At 33.1% G+C, this 19,525-nt stretch overlaps 1 protein-coding gene across 8 annotated transcripts in view; it reads right to left on the minus strand.

Annotated features, from left to right (window-relative positions):
• DGKB (diacylglycerol kinase beta) overlaps positions 1-19,525 on the minus strand; it is a 748,227-nt gene that overhangs the window by 430,720 nt on the left and 297,982 nt on the right. For all 8 annotated transcript variants that reach the window (XM_037836813.1, XM_037836819.1, XM_037836816.1 and 5 more), the window contains 2 exons: positions 4,395-4,480; positions 2,341-2,430 (listed from right to left, as the gene is read on the minus strand). In XM_037836813.1, coding sequence (XP_037692741.1) covers positions 2,341-2,430; positions 4,395-4,480 — 176 coding nt within the window. The remainder of the gene's footprint in view (positions 1-2,340; positions 2,431-4,394; positions 4,481-19,525) is intronic.

Genomic DNA, 19,525 nt, shown 5'->3' on the forward strand with positions numbered 1-19,525 from the left:
CTATAAAGTTTAACAAATGGCATCTCCATTACCTAAGTGCTCAACTTGGGAATCTGCAGTTATCCTCGAGAACCTTACTGTCCACCAAACCCCTTTGGAATTCACTGGCAAATTCTCAGTTCTATTCCCCAAAATGAACCTCCCGTTTGTCTATTGGCCTAATTTGCATCACCACCACCATGGTACAGTACTTTTAGACTCCAATTAGGATGACTATAATGGAAGTTTTCTTTGGAGAACTATGGGTTTCCATGATCACATTTTCTCACCAGTTTATTTTCCATTTAACAATAAAAGTAAACTATTTTTTGAAAGCATACATGCTATTATATCTCTCTACTTCTGAAATTCTTTGAAAGCTTCACTTTGTAAAATTCAATCAAATAAATTTCTTACCATGGCCAACAAGTCCCTCCATTATCTGGCTCCTAATTATCTCTCCACCTTCACATGACTCAACCCCCATACCTACCTGCCACCCCACTACTTTGGCAGCCACACCAGTTTCTTTCAGTCCTTTCAACTTAGGAAGCTACTTCCCTGTCCTCACATTTTAAGTCCAATTTAACTGTTACCTCCTCTGAGATGCCTTCTTGTCCAGTCTAGCTATGTAGCTTTCCTCTGTTATTCTGTGTTACTGTACTCTGATTCTTTTACACACCTAGTCTCATTTTGTAATTACATATTTCATGAAAATGTAGTCTCCAAGAGTGTAGGAACATATATTTATGTCCTCACTCTATATCCAGCACTTAGAATGGTGTCAACATATAGTAGGCACTCATGGAAAATTCATCATAATATATCCTTTGACATACATCATAGTCTTGGCTTTTGGCCATTGATAATGTTTTTAAAATAGTTTTATAAGAAAAGCATCAGAGTATGCCACAGAATATCCATATCAAATTTGATATTTAAGCCATTTGATAATTTGTTACCAAAAGTAAAATTATTAGTTTTCAAATATCAAAAATTTGTTCCAATGTGATATAACAAGAAGTCACAAGTACGTTCCCCTTCCTTTTAATCAGTACACACATATGAGCACTGGCAAATACAAGTATCTCATAAGCAATGGTTATATTTTTTTTCTATTTATCTATCTTCTTAGATTCCAAAATTTTTAACTCAATATTTTATACTATTTTATTAAATTATATCTTTATTGAAAATCCCAAATAAATTATTCACTGAGTATTAATCTTAGTTTCCAATTAAGTTTGTCTAACATGTATGCAGCTTAGAGTTCACCTGTTGGCAAGATAACCACAGAACAATTGTTCACAGATCTTGTTAAATCAGAGTGACTTAGGGAGTTTATTTAAAAAGAAAATTACCTGCCCAGGTCCTATCTCCAGAGATTTCCATTCAGCATATTTGAGATGGTGGCAGGCCACTATATTTTTAACAAGCTCCCCAAAGATTTCTGATTCACACTGTCTCGGTAGATAGTTTTCAAGCTTTTAAAAATGAGTTTAGATGCTAAAAATATTTAGTATTCAATTTCTACTTCTTCAGCAAAATTTTGGTTTTTTTTTTTTCAGTAATTTTCAGGTAATTACAGCCTATTAGTAACTCTTGAAAATATTTTTTAAGATCTCATCTTGAAATATTTTCTCCTTACTCACCCTGTTCCATCAACAGTGTTTCACTTTCAGTTCTGTGAACATGTCAAGTGCCTTCCCACCTCTGAGTCTTGGAACTTGTTCTCTCTGAGTATAAAGCCCATTCCCAATTCTTTATGGCTGTCTCATTACCCATCAATCAGTTTTCACTCCACTAGTCATCTGTTTACTTAGTTGTTAGTAGAAAATATGACAATTTAAACATGGCTTTATGTCCCACCAGAATTTAAGGCTATTTTGAAGGCAGACCTTGTCTTAATTACATCCGTGTTCTAAGTGCAGAAGACGCTGCTAGGCATAAGATGCATCTCAAAAATAAGTGTGTTTTATTGAATTTACTCCTGGGCAAGATAGTTGTTAGTTTTCCTTTTCTAACTGTTTGTGATTTTACCATGCAACTCATATTATAAATCTGAATGTTATCTTAGAGTTAATCCATGTTTGTATCATTTTCTAAGTTAAAGCAAGATAGGCTTGGAGATTTATGTACCCGGGCCAAGCCTATATGTAGCATCAGATTAAAACCCAACATCCACAATCAAACTTTTTGTCCACTGTTTTTTCCTCTACCTTGGACTATTTTTCAAATCACACACTATATATCTGACAGCGATTATGTTTGCTAAAATGATATGACAGTTATCATGCAGTACAGAAATGCCATGGGGTGGGGGTAAGTATACTGTTTTTGTTGTTGTGGCAGCTATTTTACCTCCTCCCCATCGCAGGCATCTTGCTAGATCATTGCCAGTCCCAAGAGGCAGAATAGCAACTGGAGGGTGCTTCATTAAATTGGCCTTTTCTGTAGAATCAAAAAATAAAAGTTTAAAAAAAATGAGCACAAATAAAAACAACAGTAAAAAACAAGCTTGCCATAAATGAAGGAATTCCATTAGGTACTCATAAACAGAAAACTGCATTTTATAGACATATATAAAATTATGAAGTATAATTTAATTTGTATGCATTTGTAGCAATTTATGAAACACAAATCAATAGTATTATTCACAAAGTAACAAGAATTTTCAAGACTCATGAATAAGGAGAGCCTTCAAAATATTTTAACTCAGCTACAAATGTGGCCCATTTTCTTCAACTCCATTTAAAACCTTAAGGATGCAACATAGGAATATACATGGAAGGATGTCACTGGAGTTGAAGGGTAAGTTCCTAAATAAAGCACTATTGCAATCTCAACCCTAGGTATCTTTTACATTAAGGAACATTTTGAAAACAGCTAAATTTTAAATGTGAGAAAGTGGTAACAATGCTCTGTGTCATTTCTATCTGTGGTGATACTTGGGGTCAGAGTAAACCGACTGCAACCGAAGAGCTGGGTACCTCCGAGAACAGCAGATTTTCTATGAGATCAAATTATGCATAATGCAGTGTTTTGGGTTCAGAGCAGTTATGATCTATGTCACTGAAATTTCATATGCTTTTCTTTGAATCATCATATACCTTGAATGAATTTCACAAACATATATTGCTTTTTTCCCTTCTTGTTCTTTATTTTTTTCCTACTTCCTCAGCCCTTCAAAGTTAGCAAGTGCTTGGAAGGGGAGGGGATATATTATTTAGAGAGGTGGCAAAATGTGACAGTCAAGTTTTTATTCTGGGGAGCTAAAACATGCACAAATTCCTAATATTTTAACTCTAAATCCTTACAAGGTCTAAGACACTATTCAAACAACTCTTTCAATTTTTGTAAATCTTGGATTCAAGTTTTCTCCTTAAATGTAGCATGTAAATACTGTTTTCATCTTTTATTGGAAACCTAAAGAAACAAGTTTCACTGTTTTTTTTTCCCCTAAAAAAGTTAGTGTATCAAAGTCATTAGATGCCTACCAAAACTCTCTGACATATATTCATATTTTAGTTTGGATTTATCTGAGTGCATGAAAATATAGACTATTCTGATCTGCCATGACTAAACAAAATATTGTTTCCAGTTATACATATATATACATAGTATATTTATATATGTAGCATATATAAACTATTTTGAATCAATTCTTTACTTTGTGAAGGAGGCTGTTCTCAACAAAGAAGTGATCAATGCAATAACAGAAATGAGTCCTACAAATGTAAATATTCATTTCTGATTTATCTCCACATTTGTGATCTGTTTTTCTAACCAGTAAGCAGTCCTGACAGCTAGTTCCTCTGAAAAGCCAGATTTTTTTTTTAAATTTATCAAGCTATTCTTATGATACATGCCTACCTTTTACCCCAATCATGTATCTGTTTTCTTTGCTTATAAAAATGAAGTCCTTTAAATTTAACTAAAGAGAAAATATAGAATAGGGTTAAAAGTGAGATTGTATTCACTGCTCTCTCAGCTCACAGCTATAAGACTTCGGGTTTAGTTATTTAACATCTCCAAGCCTTAGATTCCCTATCTCTAAATTGGGAATATTAATTTTATCTATGTCATAGAGTTGTGAGGATTAAGTAAAATGATTTAAGTAAAAGTCTTTGCTCAAGGTCTATCAGGCAGAACATGATAAATTAAAATTAGTTCTGATGATGATGATGCTATAAGGATGGATTAGGAAATGATGTAAAGATACTCGTAAATTATTGCATCAATTAAAAATGTGAAATATGGCAGAATAAAGTAAACTAGCAGAGTACAACATGCCAGAAGTCCAATTATATCACTTAACATCCAAAGTTATCTATGCTTTAATAAAATAAAGAAAATACACCAAGTTAACAGTTACCACTTTCACCCCACCCACATTGAATATGAGTCTTCATTACCTATGCAGTCCAAAATCCAACCCACAGTTCCGTCTCCACCACAGGCCAGCACTCTGAAGTCAGGAACATCACGGAAAAAGTTTAACCTAAAAAATAAGCATGTTATGGCATATGATTGATATTTTCAAATCAGGGTTCTCAGTTATATGGTCTTAACTTTTCATCTAATGAAATAAATTCTATTACAAAACTATAAAATAGTTCAATGATTTTATTGAAAATTATTAAATATTATGTAGAATATGAGTCTAAAATAATTTACTGATATCTTAATTTAAACATATTTCATAATTTTAATTCTAGATTCTATAATGAACATATTAATTTTTTATTCTTCTATAAACTTTAAGGTAAAAAAATAATAATACGTTAAAATAATTTTCTCCCTGGAGTGATCTACAGTTCACATAATCCAGAAGGGCAGATACCACATTGTTTCACTGAATAGTTTTTGTCAACCAAAAATTTTCTTTTGAATACTATAAAAATGTGACTAATATGTCAGTAAATAAACGAAGTCCTTGAAAATTTTCTGCTTTCTTCATTACTGGGGGATATTGATCCAGCCGTAGCTGAGGTTCTAGCCAACTGTTTCTGTGTTTCTTTCCAGTATAGAACCTGCAAATGGGAGCCAGGCTTCTCTTATCTTTTGACCCGGTCTACAGTGTTTGCTACCCAGGATCACTCAGGGTCAGGTGTAATAAACGTCCACTGCCTCTGCAGTCACTGCCCACAGCTGGGTTATGAATGCAACCTACCTTGTGTAAAGTCACAAAGGCAGGTAATGCAGCCAGTTATACAATTATACATGCTTATTTTCTTGCAATAAAAGAATTCAAACATGACAGGAATATTTGGAGCATGCTGCCACACCTCTCCGTAACCTTGATATAACCACTGGTAATAATATAATATATAATCATCCAAGTCATTTTTCTATACATTTACATATATAAATGTAAATATATACATCTTTATTACAAACACATTTTTTAAACATGAATAGGACTTTGCTGTAAATACTGTTCATTTACTAGTATGTGTGTTTTTATCTAAAGTTATGTCTAAAACATCTTTCTGTGTCAATACATATAGTGTCTGTCACATCATGATTTATAATATATGAATACATTATGTACGGTATAGACTACATTATTAAATAAAGAATTTCTCTTTATGGAGTTTTAAACCATTTCCAGTGTTTCAATATTATAAAAAATGTATTGCAGTTAACATTTTTTTGGCGTACATTAATGCAGATGTGCATCTTTCTTTGAAGGCTAATTTGCTAGAAGAAAAATGTTCTATATCATCATATTACCCTCTGAATGTCTCCCATTGTAGAATATATAGTGTCTATTTCCTTGTATCCCCTACATACATCTAAACAACTTTATGATATTTCTTCAATGAGGGAAAAACAGCATCTTGTTTTTTATTCTTTTTAATCATAGTTGTCTGTTTACTAGTGAACATATTTTCACAGGTTCTTGGAAACATGAGACCTTTTCTGTGAATTGCATCTTCACAAATCTTGCCCTCTTTTCTTTTGGGTTGTTTATTATTAATATTATTTTATAAACACTTTATATATTATGACTATATTTCACAACTATATTTGCCTTAATTTAAAAATATATTTTGTCAAAGTAATCCAAACAATGCATAAAAATAAAAGAAAGTGTATAAAAACCAACCAAAAGCCCATCAACTAATAATAACAGCCATGAATATTTAGAAGATGAAAGTTTCACGAATTCTCTTATGTATTATGTTGTGAATATTTGCCCTTCATTACATATGTTGCAAATATTTACTCCCATCTATTGCCAGCTTCTTTGCTTCTATTATGTATAATATAACATCTGTATATCAATTGCCCACCCAAGACAGCTAGAACATTTCCAGTGACTTACATAAACCTCTATGCTCTTTCCCTATAGCATTCCCCTTCCTCATTCAAAAAGTTAAGAACCCTTTTGAATTTGGGGTTATCATGTGCATGCCATAAACAACATATTGCTTGTTTATTTGTTTGCCTACTCTATACTGTTACTAAAATTCATTCATGTAGTAGCTGAAGTTCTTTCTGTGTTTAGGTTTAATTATTTTTTCTACTGCTGTGTTAAATAAATTTTAAGTGAACATGCTTCTTTTAATCCTTATCAGTGGGTATTTGTATTGGTTAGATTTGCTCTTATAAGTGCTACATTCTTGAACAAATATCCTAGTACTCATGGGCAGTGGCTACTTTGGAATAGGGTATATGAACATGTAAATTTACAAGACAATGCCAGTTATTTCCCAAAGAGGTTGTACCCATGCATACATCCACCAGCAGTGTATGAAAAATTCCACTGCTTCCATCCCCTCTAACACTTGGCATTGTTACACTTTAATATTTTTCCTTTTCTGTGAAATGCATATATATGTCCTTTGTCTAATTTTGCTACTGCTTTTTCTCTTAAGAATTCTTTATAGGTTCTTGATTTTAATCCTTTGTGTTTACATGCTTTGCAAATATATTCTACATATTGCAAGTTTGGTTTTTACTTTTATTAGCATGACTTTTATGAGCACATTTTCATTCTAATATTTTTAAATTTATCACTCTTTTCATAAATGGCTCACAATATAGCCTGTCTTGGGTAAGGAAAGCTTCCCTTACTTAGAAGTCATAAGAGGATTCACCTAAATTCTCATTAAAAAATTTCAGTTTTATTATTGACATATAAATTCTTTTCTAATTGTGATGGTGTGAGCTAAAGATCCATTTTCTCTCTTTTTCCCTTCCTTGTCGGTCTTTCTTTCAACTGCTATGTACCATTTTTTTCATCTTTCCATTTATTTAATAAGTTACCTTTATACCATGCAATCTCCATCATAAATGCATATCTCCACATGGGTACATTTCCTTTGGGGCTCTGTATTCTATTCTAGTCATCAATTTGTCCTTCCCTGCACCAGTACCATGCTCTACTATAGCTTTATAGTAAATCTTTATATCTCATACAACTTGTTTTACTCCTTTTCCTTATCCTGCATAATAATCTTAGCTATTATTCCATATTTCCTTTTCTGCATACATTTTAAAGTTAACATGTTATATTCCACAAATTAAAACAAAAACAAATAAAAAGTCATCATGATTTTGGCTGGAGTTACATTAAACATGTAGATCAATTTTGGGGGGAAACAATATTTGCGTAATGTTAATTAAATGTCCTTGTCCATTAATATGGGATCCTCAATTTATTTAGATATTCTTTAATGTCCTTCAATAAAGTCTTTTTTCTACTTAAACGCCTTTCACATATTTCATTAGAATTATTCTTGTCTTTCATAATTTTTGTTTTGCTATTTTAAATGTTTTAAAATTATTAATATTGATGTTTTCTGTTGGCATATATAATTATATTTGACTTTTATGTATTGATCTTATGAACAGTCAGCATGTAACTGCCTGTAAATAACAGGAAAGAACAGTTCCTGTTATTTTGATTGTCAATATTTTGTAGATTCATTTGGGTTTCTATGCTTCATTTTAATTTAAATCTATGATATAACTGTTGAATAAAATCATAGTCTAGTTATAGCAATAATATCAGTGATCTCTACCATGTATGATTCTTCTTCTTTTATTTGCCTTTTTGTGATGACCAGAAGCTCCAAGGTACTGTCAAATAGAAGTACACATAGAGAACATCCAAATCTTCATCCTGAACTTAGAGGCGATGCTTCCAGCATCTCCCCATTTAGAATGATGTTTGTTATAGGGTTTTTTCCTGTTTCTTTCTTTGTTTTTGGTTAACATGCTTCATTATATTCATAAGGTTCCCTTCAATTCATTTTACATTAGAATTTTTATCATGAATGCTGTCGAATATTTTTCTGTATCTTCTCAGATGTTTATATGGTTGTCCTCATTTAACTGATTAGTAAGGGAACATACATTTATATATTTCTGCATTATTAAACTAGTTTTACAATCCTTTCATACATACAGATTGGTCATTATTTATTAATATAGTTAAGATAATTGGATTTGATCCAATAATATGTTTAGAATTTTTGTATCTGTATTCATCAGCAAAATGAGGCTTTTTTTTTGTACCTTATTTGTCTAATTTTTATAAAAATTATACTGCCTCATAAAATAAGTTGCAGATTTAACTTTGAAAGAATTTGTAATAATTTTGGAAGTTGCTTGAAAACTAATAGCATTTGCCTGTAAAACTATCTGGCAATGGTTTTGTGTGTGTGTGTGTGTGTGTGTGTGTGTGTGTGTGTGTGTGTGTGTAAGGCTTCAAATAATTGCTTCAATTCCTTCAGTAAGGACTGAAAAATTCATGCTTTCTAATTCTTTCTAAATCAGGTTTTGTCAGTTATATTTCTCCAGCAATTTGTCTATTTCTTCCAAGTTTTCAAACATACTGGTATTGGGGTCTAAGAAAGCTTTTCAAAACATGCCCGTGGCTGAAAAGTTTACCACAGAGCTAATTGCTTCTGGTGAATGCCTAACCATCCATTTGACTCACCATTGTTCTTCTACTCCATGATGATGTTTCATCGGTTATTCATTCTTGTTTTCGTTAAAAATTGTCAGCAATGGTTCTTCAGCAGCTTCCTACCCCCAAACATAAACCCCATGTAACTATCAGATCAGCTTACTCTCTATAAATTGATTGTTAAGTGGGTTGAAGATGTGACCTCTCTTTATCTCAACCTTTTAATCCATTCAATCCATGCAGTTTTCCCTGGAGATCCAGACATTCCTTCATTCATTCACTCATCATATTATAGAGTGGACTTGGAAAATATTTAATCATGCTAAGCTTCAGTTTCCTTGTCTTATAATGGAATTAACACCACCTGCTTCATTGGACTGCTCTCAGGAATAAACAAAATAATGTAGGTAAAGTATACTACAATATCCTTAGGATATGACTAATTTAATTATCTTTTCCCCTCACTAAAAACAGTACATGTGTTAAATATCATCCCCTCCAATCCCCAGTGTTCTGGAAGAATAGTCAGAAAGAAAACTTTTATGACATGTAAATCTGGATTGGACAGTGAGGGGTGTTCTCCTACTGTTGATATAAAACTGTAGGTGGTGGGCACTATGGAGCTCTGTTTACAGCATTGGACATAGTGCAAAGGAAAACACAGCTCTGATCATGGACAAGCTGGTCCAAGGGATTTGCAGGAGATAAAATGCAGGGCTGTTCATGGAATTGACTTATGCCAATTAAGGCTCAAAGACCAGCAGACATGAGGCTCTCACATCATGTCATGCCTCCAATAGGGCGGAGTGAGGAAACGGGGTGTCTGGAAACTTGTCCCCTTGTGGAAACGTTAGTACTGTGTACTACGCTTTTTCACCTATCAACTTCAAAGGGTTTACTTGAATTAGTAAGTTTAAATATTTTACAATGCAATAATGATGCATGGCCCCTGAATTTATTTATGCTGTAGTTACGGAAGTGCTTTGAAATTAAAACAAAATGATTTATGAAGCAGTTTAATCTTGAGTTTTCAATGTAGTCATTATAAAATTGGTTCTCCTAGAGATTTTTCTGTTTATCCATGATAAGAACATTTGAAGAGATACTATTTCAAGGTATGTATTTAGTAGCTCTGTGTAAGATGCCTTCTTATCACATTTGCTCAGCAGCCACTAGAGCACTCCTTTGAAAAGAATGGGCAATAATTCTGTGATACTTAAAACTACTAAAATTGAAATAAGTTCATCTAAGATTTCAGAAGCCCACTTTCCATTTTCATTAAATGAAACTGATCAAACATATAGAACAGTTAGATCATTTTCATTTGTGTCTGACAACAGTATTTAAAAAGTACACTGGGAAAACCTTTGAAGAAAGAATGGAAAGCCACTCTACTGATTTCTAATCTGGAAAAGTATCTTACAATCAGATTTCTTAAATGACAATTTATGGATATTTCTTTTGATTACAGCCTCACATTTTATTCTTCCAAAGGAAATAAATGACCTTCCATTTACATATAATTTGTATGTAATGTCTTAGAAATCAGATTGAACATTGAGAAGTAGATAAATGTATAGCTATTAAAAATTATACATGTTTATACTTTATAAGTTATAAAATGATATTCTTTGATACTTAGAGGAAGCCAATGAGACTCATAAATATTGTTAGCATAACAATGTATAGTGAATATTCATTTATACTTATTCATATCCCTTTGCATTAGAGAAACACAAGGTTGAAGGATCAAATATAACTTTATCATATGCCACCAATATTCCTCCTCTTCCTTTTCCTTCTCTTTGTTTAGAAAAAGTTTACTTTAAGAGTTTGCCTTAAGAAAGGTCTGCATTCTGATTTAAGCATTTCAAGTGAGATGCAAGCATACTTATATATCATTATGAAACTCAATTCATATTCATAATGGCATATACACAGTTACCTATTATTCTTCAAGTTACAAGTTTAAATATTTTCACAATTGCCTTGCTATATTTTCAGGTCTTGTTATTTGAAACCATGTTTATCATCTAGAATGCCAATTCTTAATAATTTCCATCTTGAACTCAATGTTTACATACTATATTTACTGCTACAGATGTGCAGTCAAGTTAATGATCATGCTACATGTTTCTCTACCCCTGAAAGTGATCAGTATATAAGTATATATTATGCATGTACTAACATATTTTGAAATGCAATTAAAATATTAATTGCATTCATATTTTAAGGTACATGGCAATTACATAAGTAGGACTGACAATTCTAAAGTCAAGATTGAGGCTGAACTGAAAAATAAGATAAAGAGTTTAAATTCAACCAGAAATTACACACACACATGCACACACACACATTTCAAAGAAGTTAAATTGGAAGAACTCATTCTTACTACTGTCAATGGGAAGGCATAGAGGTTATCATCATGGTCTAAAGGTCAAGGTCTAAAATTAATACCTAAAATGTGGCAGCAGAAGGGATTAGGGTGCTCAGGTTTGCTTGGCAGATTTTTTAAATATATTCTGTTATCCTAATGATATTTATTATGAATAATTAGGATGAGTTTTTAGTCTATATGCATCATACCATTATACTGGGTTCATTTAGACTGTGAAAAAGGAGGTATTTTTACTATGGAGAAGAAAAATCACTTCACTGAGTATCAAGTACAAAAGAAAGCTGTACATGCCCAAGAAAGAGAGCTACACTTAATGGAAAATTCATATATTTAGAAAAGGGACTTTATAAATGATATAGCATCTGAATTCATTCACTTATCTCATATATATTGATTAACTGTGTAGTAGGAACTGAGCTAGATTCCACAGATTCAAAAGCAAGAGAGAGTCCTCTCCCTCAAGTGTCTTACTACTTACCATGATTCAGTCTTTGGCCCTGCAGTTTTGGGTCACAACACTATGAGGTGACAGTGGTTGACAGGAGTATTCCTGGAAGCTCTTTCTACACTAGGAGGATTGGCAGTAGCAACCATAACTCAAAATGTCTATGAATCACATAAACGTATCCCGTGAAGTTCAACAACATGTAGTGCCAACTCAACTCCTCTTAGCCAGACCTCAAATGGTCATGGCCAATCCAATGCCACCAGCCAGAAGGGAGAGTATGAGGGAAGAGAATTTGGATTGGAGAGAGAGGACTTAACTAATTGCAGTTAAAACATCTCATTTAAAAAAAATCAACAAAAGTATATAAGATCATATGAATACTTTGCTAAGATCCATCCTGGGGCCTTGAAAGGGGTTTTTGCAAATGAGGGACACTGAATTTTGAGCTTCATTAGCTTCATGTACATCTGTTTCTGAGCACACACCATTACTATGATCCAATACCAGGCATAGACCATCAGGTCAACTGTTGTGCCTTAATTATACTGAATCTTGCAAACAGGCATAAAGATCACTAATGGTAGAAAATGATTCATCAAGATGAGATACATAAATTTATTATAAATAATAGTTGAATTTGGGAAGATGATATGAATTCAACAGATATCTGGCATGTTTTCGGAAATGATGTACATAATTAAACCTCCCTCTCTCAGACACAAAATTATTTATTATTTTAAAACTTTGGGATGTGAGTTTCCTTAAATGTATTCTATTCCTAATTCAATTATCTGCATTTTCTGAGTATACTGATAAGGTTAAACTTTTCTTGAATATGAACATCAGCTGTTATACAATGATGTAATTCAGGTTGCAGATTTCTATTCTTTAAACTGTCATGCTTCTTGAGTTGTAGAGTTTTAAAATGGAAGAGCAGAGCATACTATGGAAAATGACAGCTAGAGTAGTGTGTCTAGAAAGATTTTATAGGATTCATTATTTGAGTAACCTAATCGAGCCTTCCTTTTTTTTCAGAAGATTCCTTTGTCACTATAGAATCAGTAGAAGAATAATTTGCACAAGTGTGTGTGTGTGTGTGTGTGCATACAACTTAACAAGTACAGCTTTTGTTTTAATTAGGAAAATATTAATGTCTTTGAATGTAGTTATGATTTCTGTGTGTACCACAGCCAATTCAAAGGACATATTTGATTTATAGGTTTCTTAATATGTTTTTGCCATAATGATGTGCTCCACTAAAATTTTCATTCAAATTATCACCACAGAAATAAATAATTTTATCATTGCTACTGAACTACTTAATTGAATTTATGATAGCATCATAGCATTATCAATAATATCTAATCTTTCATCTTCAACCTTCTAAAATCTTTACTTGGATTCCATGAATTGGACAAACTCAAATCATTATTGTAATACACTTATTTTCTGTTTAAAACATTTTGATCACTCTGATATAAAATGGGCATTACTTGATCTTTTTAATGTTCTCCTCCTAATGGATTGAAACCATTAATAGTTATCACTTTTCTTTTTACATATGTAAGAAATACTGGAATTGAAAACAAACATTAATTTAGAGGTTATTTGAACTAAACGGAAAGGCATGCTTTAAAACATAACATGCAAAGACACTTTCTGCAGTTTAAAGCATTGCCCCCAGCAGAGTATGAACTATTATTAATGTTGAAGCAGGTACTGTTGCTTCTTCATCATATTTATGTTTTCTGATTTCCATAAGGTCAGTGGTATCACTAGAGCAGGTAAATTTGAAAAAATACTTCACATGTTATATATTCTCATCAAACCTTTTTAAGAAACAAAAATCCAGTACTTATTTTTTCATTTAACAAGCACTTTCATTTTTTGGACTAACTTTTGCTAAAAAGGTTAACTGTAAAATTAAAAAAATGTTTTGCAAAATATCATAAATAAATGTTCATACATGCAAATTATATGTTTACTGAAAAAAAACAATGAAGTACAATATTTAAATTACTCACCATAAACTATCAGTAGGACTGCTCATCCTCTATTTCTCATATATATTTCACATATACTTAACCTATGATTTCCCACAATCTCTATTGGCATTGTTGATTTGTACATTGGTGACCCCTTGCATCTCACAGCGTGAGGTGATGCACAGCCTACAGCAAAATGGACCAGCACAATGGGTGTATCAGTTGGCCAATGGAGGCAGCATCCAAAACTTCTCCAACACTCTATGAGATGGGAAGGAGTTAACTATCCTTAGCAGCTCTTTTCAATGCACATTTAATTTTATCTTTAAACTCTCTGTACACTGTTCTTGAAAAGAAGTGCTACTTGTCTTTTGTCTGGAAAGGATTGGGAAAAGAGATTTTTTTTTTTCTGGTTATCCTTTAGATATATTAATTATATGTTAAAATGAGAATTTTGCTCATTGAACATGTGTCTTACATATGAGTAGAGAAGACACCATGGCAGAAACTGGAAGTATAACTTAAAGATCTGCCAAACATTACAGTTTATTATAAAGCACCCATCAATAGTAATGTTTAAATTAAAAACACTAAAATTCCTGGGTAAAAGCTAAATGATACTGGAACACCAGGAATAAATCAGAACAGTCCTGGGTAAACCTAATTACTAAGGTCACAGTAATTATAAGACCCTGTGTTCTTGCCTCTCATTATCTTTCTAATATGCTACTACACTCTAGTCTGCTCCAGCCATCCTGACCTCCATGTTGACATTTCCTGTATATGCCAAATATCCCCCATCTGCTTCTACTCTTGCTCCTTCATATGCCTTGAATGCTCTTCTAGGAGATGACCACATGGCTTGCTCCCTCACCTTTGCTGTGCACTGCTGTCCTATTTGGGTGTGGACAACTCTGTCCATTGTTATTTTTTCTAATTAAATTATAGGACTAGGTTAGTACCTTATCATTCTTAAAGAATTCTGATATAATCATCTACTGTGAGTTTTCTTACTTTTACTCACAGTAAGCTATTGTCATTTAACTGACTGTGGCTGGCGGTAAAGTTGTGTCAGGAAGCTTGTTGGGCAAGCTTAAGTAATAGCATGGAGATATTAAAATAATTAGAAAAGTGGATTTAAAAAAAATCAACACCAGTTTAAAGGAAGTATACAGAATTGGTCATTTCCAACAGTCTATTTAGGAGAAACAGTTCTATTTTTAGGGTGTTCAGGGAATTTGGATAAATGACACTTGAATCCCTAGTTTAACTGCTGTTCAACCAACTATTATTCCTTTCACTGTGAGATTAATAATAAAAGTTCAGCTTTTCAATGTCATTAAAGTCATAATGCTTTTGTTGACAGGTGTAGAAAAGTGCCCACAGAGCTGTAATATTCAAAATGGTGCAATTCTTGTGCAAAGCAGGCAAATTTCATGTGACTTTGAGAACTATGGCAGCATGTTATGTTTTTTATCGCTTTTATTAACCTGTTAAACTTTAATGTAGAAGCATAAATAGATTTTCAGACTCTATCCCTCTAGTGATCAAGACAGAGACAGAATTATACTCACACATTTAAATAGGGAGGGGGCTTGCAGAATTGTCTGCATTGTATTTTATAATTAATCATAAGGATTGAAGGAATAGTAGGGTGCCTCATTTTTAGAAAAATCAATGCCCTCCCTCCCCAGAAAATTCGAGGAAGTGCTGGGTTGAATTTTTATGCCCATTTTCTTATCCCTTTGAGGATTTTGTTCAGCATTCTGACACAACAAGAGACATATGTAACAGGCTATAAACTCTGATTCAAAAGGGTTTTTATTTAAATAAAATATGCTGGAATTTTTTTTAAATACATGATATTTTAGATCAAGAATAATAAAATCCATGGAATCTGCTATGTATATTCTGAGTCACACATTTATATTAAAAGAAGCATATATTCCAAGGCTTCACTGTGGAAATATGTATGATACTTGGAATATTTTAATCTGTAGGTTCCCTGTCATATTTTGTTTTAAAAATTATAAAATATGTTTGCATTTAGTTTGAGTAGTTGAAAACAAATATTTCTATAAAGTAATTTTCTCACACGTAATTCAGTATACCTAATCATGCCGAACAATCTGGAAAATAATTTAAATAAATAAAAAGTTTTATCTTTTATTTTACTTCAATTCAATAAATGCTTGTTTTTGTTTTCTTAAATTTTCTAGAGAAAGTAAGAGACTAAACCATCAGTACTTTCATGAAGCTTAGCATCAGAAGTGAACAACGTCACAGTATACAGAAAGCTTAATATTAACTTTTCATAAGTCACATTAACATTTGCACTTGGTATAAGAGCTAGAAATGCAAATATTTAATTTAATTTTCTGAAGGAATAGCTTTTCATTCTATGGAAACCAAAGAGCAATGTATATTATATATTTCATCTTCCAACTAATTATTACATACTTAAAACTGATTAACACCTCCAAATAATTCATTCAGTTATATTACAACTTGTGCCATCAGGAAGAAATCAACTTTTATAACTCAGACTCTAGTTGCAGACATGTTTAAACAGAATAATCAGGATCAGAGTGAGAATTTATATAAGAAAATATAATGGAAATAAACAGATAGGCAACCATTCCTGTCTCAAAAACAGTTGAATATAAAAAGGGAAATGCCCAGATTTTTGAACTTCGATAGAAAATTCACACTAAGGATTAGCATAACCTCTATTCGTAAGAAGAGCTTCTGCTCTAATAATCCAGGTGTTAGAAAAGGAAAAAAAAATAGAGAAAGGATACATATGAAAAGAAGAAAATAATTTAGTGTGGTAATAAGGAAAAATGGGGAAAAAGAAAATAGATTAAAAGAATGAATAACTGCAGGTTCAAGGTGGCAAACAAAATACATAAAGATAAAAGAAAATCTATGTAGCATAAGAAAACTAGGAAATAAACCAGAAATTCAACTCTATAAATCACATGAGGTATTAGATTAGTACAGAGATCCTACAGAATAATTTACAAAGCAATATATTGAAAAGGCACCAGCAAGAAAGGACATTTTCACACCAGACCCACAATCAGGGGCAGTATAGTTAGAAACAGAGATGGGAGGAGTTACAGCAGGTTTCCAAGTCAGCCACGAGATTAAGAAAAGGGTTACACTATAGCCTGGCCACAGTCCCCACTCAGAGCAGCTACTGGTTTGCAGTAGCAGGTTTACTAATTTGCAGCCTGGTTTACCCAGGCCTCTCCATCAGCTACTGGTGGCATTTACCTCCAAGATAATGACAAAAGAACAGCTGTCTAAATAAAGTGCAGATCTGCCACTGGGACTCAGTGAGGGTATTGGTATCAGAGAGAAAAATGTTCTCATAGAGATAAAAATGTTCTCATAGAGATAAAAATGAACTGGAAATTTAATGTGATTCCATTGAAACTCATTTTTCTAAGTTGACAAACACATTGGGGACAATAAATGTCACTAAATTTTGAGAAAATATTTAGGGAATTATGATATATCAAACAGTGAATCTGTCATTAGAATCAACAAATAGATCAATGAAACAAAGTAAAGAGCAGATATACCTTATGCACAAATTTTATCTTATGATGAACTACTTCACAATCAGTGGCGGAATTAATGAAGAGCTTTCGTTGGCACAACTAGCTATCAATCTAAAGGAAAATATGTTCAACGTCTAACTCATCCGATGTATGTCAACATATCTTTAGGAAAAAATGCACTCTTCAAAGATTAAAGGTAAAAAATTTAAAACAAATGTAAAAATATTAAAATAAGACAAATGCAAATATTTCTTTAATCTTGGCTTGAGAAAAGGTATATAAAATTTAAGATTTTATATACAATTTAGAAATGATTCAGCACAGAATTGGCAGATAGGGCCATATGAAAAATTGAAATTTTTATGTGGAATAGATGGAAAATACCAAGGACAAACAAACACAATGATGAGGTTAATGTTATATAAATGGATCTTAAAATGAACATGAAGACAAATACATCAGACAGGAAAATGAGCAAACAAAAGAGCACACAGTTTACTTAAGAAATACAAAAGTTTAGTCCATGTTAAGAAAAGATGCTTGTCTGGAACATCTGTTGCTTTTACCTTATTTGATTGTGAGACATCATGCCACTGAATAAAGTTTTAGTGGGTCTATTGTGGGGAACTGAGTCTTCCATGTTGCCTGAGGCATATCTGGGGTGGTGGTTTGGAATGCTGAGCCGCAGGCCTGCATAGAATGCCATGCAGGCCTGCCCTGTAAAGATGTGTGTCTTGTGACTACCATTGACTTAAACCTAGATTGTATGCACCTGATGTAAATACACCTGATGTAAACGTAAGTATCTGGTGGGCTCTCCCCCACCTGAGCACCTTTAGCATATACACCTGATCTTCTGAAATAAATAGCTGGAGCAAAGCTGCATTGTCGTCCACTTAGCACGAGATGCAAGTGGGCCCTCTGCTCCCTTAATTCTTAGCTTTGTGTCCGTGTCTCATTCCTGCGTCGCCCTGTCAGCAACAGTCTATCAAACAAGGTAACCTTAAATTGACCCAAAAAACTGGATAGGAAGGTGAGGAAATCTAGGCCAATGAGACACTTTCTCCCTGGTGGGTAAATCATTAGCAGGGTGACACAAAGATCAAAATGGGTTGTTGATTCATTCAGATGTGGCAACCTGCAAAGATGGTACTGCAAAACACTGATAGTTGTCTAAGAACTGACAGTTGATTATTTTAAATTTAATTGGAAAGTTACTTCCATTGTAGCTGTTTTTACAAATGAACGTAACAGTTTAGCCTATAGCATCTGTTACACAGCAATTGATCTACTAAGTCCATGGTTCTCAATGGTGCCTGCACATAATCACCTGTGAAGTTCTTAAGAAACTCAAATGCCTGGGTCCAGTCTTCAGTATTCTGATTCTGGTTACAGAATCCTCCTCTAAACTCAGACCTATATTCTCATAAGGATTTCTTTATTCCAAATTTTTAAGGATGAAAAAACCATGGCCTGGTTTACCAATGCCTCTCCATGATGTACCAGGGCCAGCTGGAAGTGTACTACTGAGGCATTGCAACCGTACTTTGGAGTAATTCTCAGAAGCAAATGCCATTTTATCAGTGGGCAGTATTTCAAACAATAGAGTATGTTTCCCACCTGTTCTGGATAGAGAGATGTCCCAAGTTTAGGAAAGACACCAATTCAACAGAGGAGGGTAATAACGTTTTACATGAAGGACTTGGAAGGAACAAGACTGGAGAACTACCGAAAAAGGAAAAATTATGTAAGTGAATTTCTTAGAAAGTATGTATAGTGGGGACTATAAATGCCCCAAATGAAGGCCAGCGACCATTCTGCTTTAATTGTTTCCAGTGAGTATATGATAGGCTCATATCTATATTGACAGAAGTGGAGGTTATGAAAGAGATGAAGAACATCAATTTGAATTCAACAAGATCATGGCTGCTAACTCAAGAGAGCTCAGTTCAATTGAAAGGAACCAGTTAGTGAATCCCAATATACTTCTATACCTTGAAGGTCCCAGCCAGCTACCTAGGGGCAGCCTAAATTCACTGGATTTTTCTATAATGGAACTGTGGTATAAATGGAATTTATCTTCACTGAACTAGGCATGTGTTCTAGCATTTGAATTTGCTTTTCCTTCTCATTATGTCTTTGTCAATGAGCATAACAGTGGACTTACTGAATGCCTCATACACCGCAATGCTTAATTTCATGTGTCAACATGGTTAGGTTAAG

Source organism: Choloepus didactylus, chromosome 5 (genome assembly GCF_015220235.1).
Source record: "Choloepus didactylus isolate mChoDid1 chromosome 5, mChoDid1.pri, whole genome shotgun sequence".
NCBI classification, from domain to species: domain Eukaryota; kingdom Metazoa; phylum Chordata; class Mammalia; order Pilosa; family Megalonychidae; genus Choloepus; species Choloepus didactylus.